Below are 13,456 nucleotides of genomic sequence, written 5' to 3'. Positions count from 1 at the left end.
TTAATTGTCATCCTCCAAGATGGTATTGAGGCATCCTTTTAATGATTAGTAACATAATTGAAAACGTGCTACTTTTAAAAGGGGGCAAAGTACAAGTGAAAAAATGTATTTTGAAAATCCATATTCCTGAAACTTTCTGACCGATGCGCTGCAAAGAAAGTTGCGTGTTCTCCTTTAGAATTTCGTCATTTTACAAATCGTAATATAATTTTAACAAAAACGTGGCATGCTAAAGAAGAATTAAAGAGTTCTAAAAATTATTGATTAATAGACTTAGTTTATTTTACTTCGCTTATCTGTCATATATGGCTAATCGCAAAGATGAGGATGCGTGATGATATGAGGAAATTGATGAAAGGAAAGTAGACCCATGCCCGGGCGGGGATTCGAACTGGGGGCCCTTTTCATCGTAAAGCGTAAAGCTAACCACTTCGCCACGGAGGTCAGCATTTCAAGGAAATAAACAGAAAATGACAATCATATGGCATCTATGTTTTAATATGCGAGAAACATTTGCGAGGAGGTTATTGAAGTAACAAATAATTATTACTAGACGTTGTGATGAAAATTATTAATATATCTGAAATATCGAGAGTTGACCTTGCACTCTCTAAAAGTACTTTTAGGGTTACGCAAAACCTTTACTCAAAATTGATAGTATAAATTTATAATCTATTAAAATTTAGAACTTATTCCTGTTCGAAAAAAGAAACTGCCAAGTCAAATTAATATTTCGTATAAATACATATATTTTTCTTTCATGAGGCCAGGACAGTATTTGGAGGGGACGATGGCCTGGGAAGGCAGCCCCGGATCACGATCTGCAAAGGGGCTTCCAGTGGGAAAACATCGTGCGAAATGATTCTTTTGAAATTGCTCAAGAATACAAAGATACTATAAGTGGACATTTGACAAGCTTAGTCTAAAACTTGCAACTGAAATCGTACATATGTGTGTGTGGGGGGGGGGGGGGGGCTATGTGAGGTAACACAGTGGTGAGTGGAATATGATTCACAATACTAAAATTAAAATAAATATGTGGGAACAATAGAAATTAAAATATGTTGTAGCTAGTGACGGCGCAATAGAAAAGATGGAGGGGTAAATCATATATTCCCGGGGCAATCATGTTTATTATTCCGTTACATACGACACAAAAATGCATATTTTTTCATTCATTTATTTTTGTCGTTATACCGGGGGCAGATAACAGAGAGAGAGAAATTGTCCTACCCCCCCTCCCCGTAGTGTGGTCACTGCCTATAGCTATGCTGGAGAAGAATGCGCTAATTAATACGTTATTAAATAAAACGGATACTTTTAAAACCTTTAATCAAATTATTTGTGAACTATGATTTAAATTTAGAGAGAGCACATGTTTAATTTAATTTGGATGAGTTAACTTCTGAAACCTGCCATTTTCGAAACTTCTTCCGGTGTAACTGCACTGCCCTTTGAGCCCTAGCTGCTGCGTTCAGGTGGCGGAACGAGCAGAATACTAATTAAAACAAATATGTGACAAATATATATATATATATATATATATATATATATATATATATATATATATATATATATATATATATATATAAAAACAACGTGTTGAAGCTATTGACGGCGCCAAAGAAAAGACAGAAGAGAAACGTGGAGAGTGCAGTGATATTTTTTACGGGAAGCAGTCACGTTTATTACACCCTTACATTTACATATAATATTAAAATGTTCTGACATTTTCGATTTCTTCCGTTAGTTTTCTGATAATGGTTGTCACAGCTTTCCATAGCATTTAGGCATGAATTCAGTTGACAAGAACAAAATAATCTTATTTTGAAACATACGGCAAAAAGAAATCCAAGGCACTTAAGTTAAAACTCCCGTACATTGGAAGCTTGAGAGAACAAAACAGGGGTTCCTTCGTAACACGATTTCTTGAAAACCATTTTACACATTTGAACCAACCTTGTGATAAATTGATTAGAAAGGATGAATTTTAACAGAAAAAGTTGTAACTTTTCCCCTGCTACTAATTTTATATTTTAGAAGATATTCGTTTTCAAATATCTCAATATTTACATAAGGAACCAGCCTTTTCCGTGCCGAGCTTCTCGACGATGACGTAATGCATCCACGGACAACTGCGCATACGATCTGCGCCGCCGAACGAGCACCCCCTGATCTGAGGGAACAGGATTGCGTGGAAGGGGAAAACAAATCAGCTCCCAGGCCATGCTCCAGAGAAAAAATTATCGTGTAGAAATGCTCATAAATGACACGCATGTGTAGTTTTCCACAGAAAAAAGTGGCTAGATGGTAAGTAATCTGTGATTTGTAGTACGTCGAAATGTAGTATATAATCTGTGGTCGAATACTTATGTACGTCTGCTCGATAAAAATATGATTATTGTTGTGGTAATTAATTCTCAAAAGAAAAAAGTTTCATACTTTCGCTGATGCAGATGGTAATGTGCAAGTAACTTGCGCACGTGATGCTACGTGCTACAACTGTGCTATATTAGTTATAATTGTAAGTGATGTGTGTTGAGATAGTCGAATGGGTGTATGTGTATACTTAAAATTCCTGTAGTTAATGCATGATGACTATTGTCACTAAACCAGAGAAAATAACAAATGCCGGTTACTTTTATCGAGCGAGAATTTCGAGATGCTTAAATGTGTGCATGCCTTCTTCATAACAAGTGACTGTTTTACATGTTTACACTTTCCTTGAAATTGTTTATTATTTTTGACTAACAAACTCTCACATTCCTAAACCTGAAAGTTGATTGCCACAGCAAAACGAGTCACCATCTGTCAGCTCCTATATTTTTATAAGATAAACCTATTCTTGACCAATCTTGTTAATTTCTTTCGAGTCAATCTCATCCCAAGTCCTTTCATCCTTTTGTTGGACTTTCCACGATAGTCCTGTAAACAATTCTTGGTACTACTTTACTATAGGGGCGACACCTATAAATAATTTATTTCGCACTTTTTTACATTGCTAACGTACTATTCTGGAATGCGGAACATTTCTTTAGGTGAAATAATGAATTTCTAACGAAAATAATGTATATTTCTTACATTTACGTGTACTTACTGTTACTCGTTATTTCAAACCTGTAACACACATTATGGTGATAGTGTACTGGTTCATCACGCGTTGTGATAGTGTTTTGACGATTTATGCAGTGTTGCAATCTTGTTCACCGGAAAATACCTACTTTCGTGCCCGGATGTAAAATGATGCTAATACCTCGCAAACCATTGACATAGCTTCACAAACCATTGACGTTAGCCCCACAAACCATTTTCCGTAAGGTTAGGTTAGGCAAGCATATTTAAAAAAAATACTCGACAGGTCATGTTATAGTGAAAACATGGTGAGTTTGAAACACTGACTACTGGGTTACATCATCTAACACACGGAACATTGTGCTTTCGTGCAGGAAGCAAATGGCGTCAGCAGAAACACATGTCGGACAGAGATTTTCGCATAAAACAACATGCATTTGCATTAAAATGGATCAAAACTACATTCACGAACTTCCACAATGCTAAAGAAAATGATTTGCGTAAGTACTTTCTCCTGTAAAAAGTAAGAAATCCATCACCCCTATAGTAAAGTGTTTCCCAATTCTTTCTTTTCCCTTAAGTGTCACCTGTCATACCAATTAAATTTTTCCTATTGGCTTGTCCAGAAACAAGATTTTTCACTGTATCATAAAATTTACTACTTAAGTACCATAGCATTTTAATACATTCTGCATACTCTTATACAGCAAATGTTTTTGCTGTAAAATGAAAACCTTCATATTAGTGAACCCCTTGGTGAATACTATTGACCTTGTATTTTCATTTGTGAGCAGAAATACACTTGTAACTGGGTCGTTCCACTCGAAATCACCCAGAGCAGGTTGCTTCATTGTTGTGGATTTGTTTCCAATTTTTTTTTACTCATACGTGATCCAATATGACTAATATGTAATATTAGACTTGTCAACTAATATGTTGAAAGTTACAAATTTTTGAAAATTTGGTGATTTTCAGAAATTGGCTGGACGAACGAAAGCACCATATGACACAAAATATGCCATATCTTGGAAGGTATATTGAATATTGTGATGATTTAGGTATTGTTGGAGAGGAGAAGGGCAGTCCTGAAACATTCTTCCCTTCTCAGAAAGTAGAAAAATCTTTAAAGAAAGTAATACGTTGTGAGGAAAAAAAAACACTCTGTATACGGGCCACAACCTGATGACGTCAAAAGATTAGTCATGTGTTTTGGTGAAAATATGTGTATTTGAATGTGCGAGTTGTTCTAGAAAGAGTACCTGTAGATGTATTTATTTCACAGTAAGAATAATAATTATTATCGCAAATTAAACATAGTTATGTCTTGATCAGTTAAAAGTAAATGTATGTGTTTATATGTAATATAACATTTAATTACACGTTAGTAAAAAAGTGTGTTCAACCAGCGTGAAATACATTTAAGAATTTGTTTATGGTAATATTAATTACACAGATGCCGAACTTGTAACTACTAGTTATATTATTTTAATTAACACAAAAATATGTTGATAGTTATTCATATGTCTGTATTATTGCTCATAAGTTGTCTGAAATTGTGTAGTTCAAAGTTCAAAAGTCACCTCTTAAACATCTAATTTACTATCTAGCCACAGTAGAGGAGTATTCACTTACTTCTTCAAGCTATGTTCCGGTTTGCAAATAATGCAATCTTGATTATATACATCACGTCAGATGTATGTACATCAATGGAATTTTACCGTGCGTCCATTTCGATCTGCAGCCGAGAGATCGGGAGAAGCGTGGCGGGCGGCACTGACGGAGATGCCGACATTTGCGGCCTGAAATGCCCGCTTATTTTTATGGACATATGCAGACATTTATATAAATATTGCAAAACGAGCACTAACCTGTGTTATAAGAGTATGGTTTTAATTTTAGTAGCTTAGTGACTGTATGTGCCGATGATTTTGACATGCCCACCTCTTGTGAAACACGGCGTAGAGGTTTGTTTGGAGAACGTTCTAACGCTGCACCAATATCATCGAGTTTTGCTTCGGTTAGAATCCGTCGTTTTTGCTTAGGTGTTTTAAAATTTAACGATACAGTTTCTCGTAATTTAAGGACAAGATATCTAACCGTATCTCTGTGTGGAGTTGAAACGCATGGGAATTTCTGTACAAATTACCTACACACGTCTCTACACGAGTTTGTTTTCACGTAGGTACGTGTCATACATAAAAAATCTTTGTTCTAACGTGAATCTTGCGGCTGGCATTCCAATCGTCTCACTGACACGTCACACATACACACTACAATAACACAAACAAGTAACTGCAAGTAACCAAGAATAACACTCTTGCGCACAGTACGAAATTAACATGCTCTTGGTTTACATTGCTCGCCACTATATTTACAACTCTGTCTTCATCTAGTCGCGAAGGAACAAAAAACTCGAGCTCGGATATTTCGGATTGCGAGGAAGCTCACGAAAACCATTCACTTTTATCGGTTTCGTCTGCAGTGTAATCCTGATACAGTGTTGCACATTCGAAACCTCCAAACGATTCCCATCGCCACAAAACTCTTTCAAGGATATACTGATCAAAACCATGAGTAAAATGCTTTTTTATCTGTGGCTCTTAACATCGTTTCTATAGTGTATTTATTTGTGTATATAAGAGCAAAACTTGGATGAATTACAGAAGAACTTTTGCGTGTTATAACACAGGTTAGTGATCGTTTTGCAATATTTATATAAATGTCTGCATATGTCTATAAAAATAAGCGGGCATTACAGGCCGCAAATGTCGGCTTCTCCGTCAGCGCCGCCCGCCACCCTTCTCCCGATCTCTCGGCTGCAGATCGAAATGGACGCACGGTTCTACTTCCTTCAATACTAATAACCTATTTCACAAATAAATTGTGGATAATTTTATACCTTTGTACAGTAATGGATGTTATATTATCTCTTTGTCGGTTATTTCTGGCAAAGACCGGAAGAAATCTTTATGATTATTGTGTTGTAGTTGGTGAACTATTAAAAAATGTGTACTTGCGTCACCAGCATTTAAGGAAATTGGAAATGTAGAACAAATATCTATAGGCAAGTTGCTAAAGTGAAAATTTACTAGTTTATTAAGAATCTGAATAATGATTCGTTTCGTACGCTTGCACATTCAGTCATTGTGATTTCATGTAACCTATTTGCTTTATTTAAATTTGTACTCTGTATAAAAGTAGGAGAGCGAGATTTTATCTCAACCTGTTCTAAATATCCCAAGTACAAGGGGCAATATTATGAACTTATATGTCAGCATGGTACGATTTCAATATATGTCCAGGTACAGTTACAAGTAAATTATTCTTGTTAGGGATGGAAGAAATATATGCTGATATTCTTAAAACTTACACCGTATCCTGAAGAACAATTTATCTCTTGATTTTTACCATATCTAGAATGTCTTCCGAAAAGGGATATAATTATAAGGATTTTAGGATACGAATTTCTTCTAACAATATTCTCATGATAGATCATGAGGTTTATTATGTTCTCCTGCTTTTTGCTTTGACTTCTTAATTAAAGTAAGTCACTTGCATTAATATTCCCATTTTCCGTGTGATCGTAAATCCATTTTCATAGGCTTTAATTACTGTTAGATCATTTTAGTGTTCTTGGCATGAAGGTATTTCAAATAGGTTAGGCTGCTACGTTTGCTGCACTAGTATGTGTACACTTTTTATCTTTGCTAGATGTAAAATTTTTAATACGAAACATGATTTTAAAAAAATGTAAGCTTAACCTTCAACCAAACCAGTCAAACTTGTGCAGCCAAATATTTACCGGATTTCTAGAAAATTTAAAATGTATTCAAGTTACACACGGGAATTCAGTTTCCAAAGTTGGATAGTTTATTTAATACGAAATTCCAATCTTACAAGCTCTTTATCGTAGGATCAGATTTTCTCTATCGCATTTTTGGCCTTTGTAGCTTGAAAAATTAGGGTACATTATGCAGAATGGTAAAGATTGGATTTTACTTTTATCAACATTATTCACGTATTTTGTAATGCCGTATAACATTTGAAATGTTCTTGTTGTTAAAGCAATATGATGATTCAGTCAGAAAAATAAATATTATACTCTTATAATGCACTTTATTAAATGCAATAAATTGACTATAGTTGACTAGTCCTGTGACGTCATGGAAGCTGGTGTGAGGCCCGTATATAAGTATCTCGGAGGCCCCCATATGAGTCACTAAGTTCAGCGAAATGGCACGGCACTCGGAATCAATTCACTCACACGGATGCTGTTTGTGATTTTCACATTGTATACTTTGCTTTTAGGTAACCTGCAATGCCTCTGTGGGAGTAGCCTTCATGTCCACGTACCCACCAGCAAGACGATATCACTAACGTTTCACATTTATCGTCATACGCCTATGGTGCGGGACTTTTGTGCCACCCTGTATTACTATTAACCTAAATAGATACAGGTGTTATTAAAGACTAAAATCACATTTAAATCCCAATAATATTAAATACATGGTGACTGGCTACAAAGACAATTTGTAACAATTTTGTATTATTTTTTTTATGCAATGATTGTAATAGCATTTTCATTTCACTGTTTCAGGCTACATCACATGTGTGATACATTAAGGGAGATTATGTTCAGTTGACATACAGTGCAGTTATGTCACATATAGAGGAGGAACAATTGAATGAAAGCACGACAAAGGCTGAGAACATTTGTATGCAATCACCACATGGACATGCTGACAGAGGCAAGATTTCCAGGAAGTGCTATAATCATAAAGGTTCCATAGAATATGATATATCTGCTAATGAAAGTGCGAGTCTCACGTATGAAGTGAGTGGTGATGTAGATGACTTGTGTACAGAATCCAGGAAGGCGAGTACTATTGTGAATGCATTTATGATACGTGATAAAAATAGTGTGAAAGAGAAAACAAAGTATAACAGTGAACCGACAGTAAACTGTAGCAGTAGTGCAGAACTTCGGATATCAGTTATTAAGGAAGAAACTGAAAATAAGGATCTAGACTCCTCAGACGAAGATCTTTTACCGTTAAACCTATGTCAAGTTGATATTAAACATGGAAAGAAGAAAGTGGCAGCATCGGATGCCAATATTGGGAAACAGGTTGATGAATCTGAATCCAATGCTAAGTCGGAACAAAATATTGTGCCGTTGGAGTTTTGTCAAGTTTCCCTAGAGGATAAAGAACATTCACCTATTTCAGCTGAGAGCGATGACCAGGAATGGAGTGAACAAAGTTATTTTGCTGATATTGATGGTAAAGGGAAGGGAAACTCAGAAAATGTTGCTAGGAAGGAAAATAGTATAAAGGACAGTGGAGGAAAAGATGCTGCAGTCCATGGTTCTTTCAACGGCGTGCCACATCATGATACACTTTTTGAAAGGTTAGTATGCAGGTATAAGATGTACTCAGGAGAAAGTTGGTTACTTCTCTGTGAGTTTGGGACAGTGGTTCTTTATTAGCATGCAGTGTTAATTGGACATTATCCATTGTCTAGTGCAGAAGTTCTCAAAGCATGTACTGTAGGGGCATTCCAGCGTTATGTGTGTGTGACATTTTACACACGAAATTTAAGGTTCTTGTATTAAAATATTCATAATGAACTGATTTCATAAAATTATGTACTTTTTGGTACCTGCTAACAAAAAAAACACAAAAAAAACAACTTAGTATGATGATACAGGTTGAATGCATGAAAAGCAATTTAAAAATGTTGCAAATTTTGACTTCATTTGACTGTGAAACATGTAGGCTGCAGATGCTAGTAACTTTTATTGATGAAATGTGCAAATTATATGCATTCACAAACATCTAAACCTTAATGCAATTAAAGACAATAATATCCCATATTAATTCATTTTGTTATTTACATGGAGTTGGACCACTTTTCGTGGAAAGACCCTGTACCACACTATACTGCGGGACATGAAAATGAAAGTCGCACATAGCCAGGGTGGGGGCTGTTTGCCCACTGTACCCCCTCAAGAATTACGTTGAAATTTGTATTAATCGAGAGATTTTGATGTTTTACGTAATATAAAATTAGTTCCAGCATGCGGAAAACACAAATAATGGAGATATATGATCACAAAGTATGACCCGCATAAGCAAAAACATACCATTTTGGAGTGCTTTTGCCGCTTTTTGTTATTGAAACTCTTTAAATGCACACTCAAATAGTGAAAGAACACGTCAATAATAACTATTGGTACCAAACCTGGCAATCCTAGCCTAACTACGTAAACTTATAGTTGTTCTTGTGGAATATCATTTAGAGTGCTAGATTTACCTGTGCGAAGCCTACGGGCTTTTCTTCTTTACGGTAAAGTAACATGCTAAGGTAACATACCTACTTTACTTCACAATAACACTTTTCCGCGAGCTAAAATCAACTGTAGACTTTCATAAACGACAAAATCTTCGTATAACATGCAAAATATTTCACTTTGTCTAGGGTGTTCAGAAGGTCAAGGGTACCGCCAGGGTGTTGTTGCCATGTTGGGCTGATGCTCTCTACCTCAGATTACAATACTTTATACTTTATCAATATTATTTTGTATTTTATGCCTTTCTAATACTTTATTTTATATTTTTCATTAAATATATCAAATGACAGAAAAGAACAGCAACTCTTAAGGAATGAAGAGAACATTTAAAATATTGTGCACAGATTAATCATACATACACACACACACACACACACACAATTTGAGTATCTCACTTCTCATGTAGCAGTTCCACACCAGCTGCTAAGTTTTGTTGCAATCACCTACCTCCTCTTTCACCTGTGCCCAGATGAGTTTTACAGTGGAACCCCAATTTTTCATTTTCCCACATTATACATTCAATCTTTATGATCTCAACATAGCAAAATGTTTTATAATATTTTCCTCCATTTTACATTTTCCTCCTTTTTAAGTTTTTCAGCTTGGTTCCCTGTAAAAATGCAAAAATCAACGTTCCGCCGTATTAGGTTGAACTAGGCGTGGTATGGGGCTAAGAGAATGATCTTGTGGCTCACTTCATTTGCTATTTTTTCACGTTCATGTGTGATTTGTGCATTCTTTACTTCTGATTTCTTTCACAACTCAGCCCTGGCTTCATGCTCTGAAAAGGTAGGTGTTTTTCAACTGGTCTTGTGCCTTTTTCCAGTTTGATTGTGGAACTTCGTTTGCACAAACCAAACGGTAATTTGCACTGTCCATTACAGCTATTGAACTTTCTTCCAGAAACATGAGGAAGTCAACAAACCACTCCTTAAACATTGTCACATTCATTCCCATCTAAGTAAGAGCCTGTGACTTGTGATCGAGTGTCGTCTTGCAATAAGATTGGCCTGTTGATGTATCCTGGTTGATTAATTGCATGCTCCCTCACCTTTTCATTCAATTAGTTGCAATAGACATCTTCTGTAACATCAGTTTCATAAAGCTGAAGTGGATAATACCAGCACTGAACCACCAAGCAGCTTTTTTCATGAATATTTGGTTTCAGGCTATTTCAACACTTCATCCAACTATTGTGTCAAACGCTTGCGATTGTCGAAAATAATCCATTTTTTATCACTACATGAGACAATACACTTTTAAAATGGTTTGCCTTTATGGCCCGACAGCAAACAAAGTTAAGCTTCTTGTGACACTTGTTTCATTCATGCAGAACCCATCTATCTAGCTCCTTTACCTGCTGATTTATTTCAAATGGTCCAGTGTTGTTGTACATTGCTGATAATTCATGCATGGTTTGAGATGTATTCCCTTTCACTACAGCTTTCGGCTCATAATTATCCAAGTTGGTCTAAGGATATCCACATAACTCATTTTCAAGTCTGTGATTAAGTTGGAACTGTTTCTTTTTTTACAAGTTTCTTACATAACATTAGATAGTAGGATTATTTTCACTATGAATACCGAGAAATACTTTGTTACACATTGGTCATGAAATTCACAGAGAAGGAAGTGTTGTGAATATCACCACTTCCAACCTTGAAATGATATGTCATTCTATGCAATCAAGCATGGGAGATTGAATAAGTATGATCAAGCGAAAGTCGTCTCATGCAGTACTCTACTTTGCAACTATGGCAGATTTAGCTGGATGGGCACGTGCCCCTCCTGAAATACATGACTATGTATTACAGTAAAAAGTCTCCTAACGGACACCTCTAAATTATGGACATTTTTAAATTCCCCGGCAGAAATACATGGGGTTTAATGGCAATATTACTTCTTGAACAGCCTGAAAGAAAACTATTGCAATTCCTGGAATTCGACACAACAATGGCCAGTATTTCGAACTAGAGTGCATTGTTTCATGTTACACCGAACATATTTCTTTTTAAAAGTGCAGACAGTAGACAGTATTCTTTGTGGTTATCTTGAGAAGTGTGTCATTTTGAATGCAGTAATTTAACAAAGAATTACACTATGTGTACTGTATTTTATTTTTTTGAAATTTGTAATGTATGTAGGGATACTTTAGTAAGTTTAAATTTACTGTATGTAGTACAGTATTTTGTTCCTTGAATGTAGGAAGAAAAAAAACATTATGCTTTTAAAGTACGTACTGTAATATGCTTATCCTATTGTGTAACATCGTACACTTTTTTCTGAGTAGAGGACACTTCTTAATAATGGACATTTATTTTCCCCCCAGGCCTGTCCGTTATTGAGAACTTTTACTGTATAAAAAATATTAATGGCATTATTACACATCATATATTACAATGAACAAAAACTGCTTGAGCAATCTTTTCCGGATAGTAAAATAATATAATGACGTTTAGCTCAAATACATTAATTGGGACTAGGCATTTAAATAAGTCAACATTGGAAATTCAATCCAGGACTTGTTGATTACAAGGAAATTACATTCAATGATAGACACACAGAAAGAGTATTCTAGGCCAAATATTTCCCATGTTTGTGACAGTTTTGCCTGAGAGAATGAGTTCTCGAGTGTGATCCTTTCTGTAGTCGTCGTTAATACAAGTAACGTACATTTCCATTTCACAAATCTGCTAATGCTATCACTTCGTAATCATAGGGTCATTTGGTTCATTTCCTGGTGGAGGTACAGTCACAGACACTTCTGGGTTGTAATGATTGCATTGAAAGACAATTTAGTAGTTGAAACCTGGATGTGTCAGTTGCCCAATCTAGTTTGCTACACTTTTTGACTCTCTTTGCACTCACGTGTCTAGTTGGGTACAAAGTGTAACACCGAGTCATCTACTTTGTTGGTGTGGTGTCACGTAGTGGGGTTTTTTCACTACATTTTGATGTATGGTCACTTGGCACATGTTAACCAATCAAATGAATGCTTGAAGCAGCAGACAGGAATATGTTGAATCTTTTAAACTTGAAGACCATTTTTTTTGTGTACAGCATCTACTTGGTTGAAAACAGTTTCCTTGAACCTGCACTACACCTGGTGTCAAAAAGTGCAACGAACTAGACTGGGCTACTGACTATACCTGCCGCAAAATTAGTTTGGTATTGAGAGCTGAAGGAACACGCATCACGGTGTTGCCATATCATGCGGTACAGTACGCTCTGCAGCCGTCTGACGCTGTGTCGAGGAAAACGTGTTATGAAAAGGAACAACAATGATGAAATGTGTTATTGTTTTTCGAGGAAAATGGAATAACAATGATGACAACAATGATGAATGTGTTATTGTTTTTTCTATTCATTTCCATCTTCCTTACAACATGAACGAATTAATGAAACGAGCATTGTTTACAGGTTACCTTTTCAATCCATTCTGTACATACACTTTCAATAATCATTTCTTTCCAAAGTCGCCGTTAAAGTCTGCCCGTCTTTCAATTATACCGCAACTGAAGTGCACAAAGTCCAGTTGGTGGGGCGGGGCGTCTGACTTTCACGTGTGAGACCCGCGGTGGTTTGTGGAACTTTTTCAAATATCCCGAGCGGCTCCGGGGTCGACTCAGCCCAAAAGAGTACCTGGGGCAAACCTGTGGTAAAGGCGGTTGGTGAACCGCATCACCTCCATAATATGGCCGAGGTCGAGAATGTGTGGAGCTCTACCTCCACATCTCCATATGCCTCCATACTTTATTTTGGGTCTATTATTTTTGTTTGGTGTGAGAATCCCAGAAAATTTATGACTGTCCTTAAAGATGTTTCCCCACCTTGAAAAAATTCCGAATCTTTCAACGAAACGCGCAGTTTCCCAACAGTGGGATGATCTTTCCTACTATAATAAGAGTAAATATGCCGAGAATAGCATCTTGCTGAAAAGTATCTAAATTTGTCACGCGTTTACTGATATTCCTATTCTTTCCTGGGGTTTCCAATTTTGAAGCCTCGCATTTATTTATTTATTTATTTCTA

General features: G+C 36.1%; 1 protein-coding gene across 3 annotated transcripts in view; it reads left to right on the top strand.

The window, feature by feature from the left end:
* The window catches only part of LOC146000454 (uncharacterized), a 36,188-nt gene that overhangs the window by 9,950 nt on the left and 12,782 nt on the right, over positions 1-13,456 (top strand). The window contains exons 1-2 of one of the 3 annotated variants that reach the window (XM_083138110.1): positions 2,326-2,373; positions 7,670-8,481. In XM_083138110.1, coding sequence (XP_082994236.1) covers positions 7,730-8,481 — 752 coding nt within the window. In that variant the 5' untranslated portion in view covers positions 2,326-2,373; positions 7,670-7,729. Of the gene's footprint in view, positions 1-2,325; positions 2,525-7,669; positions 8,482-13,456 lie in introns of those variants that run through there. The other 2 variants (XM_083138109.1, XM_083138112.1) reach the window with 2 other exon arrangements.

Source organism: Lepisma saccharinum, chromosome 16, assembly GCF_977018435.1.
Source record: "Lepisma saccharinum chromosome 16, izLepSacc3.1, whole genome shotgun sequence".
Classification (NCBI taxonomy): domain Eukaryota; kingdom Metazoa; phylum Arthropoda; class Insecta; order Zygentoma; family Lepismatidae; genus Lepisma; species Lepisma saccharinum.
Note: the sequence above shows the minus strand (reverse complement) of the source record. Positions and strands in the feature narration are given on the sequence as shown.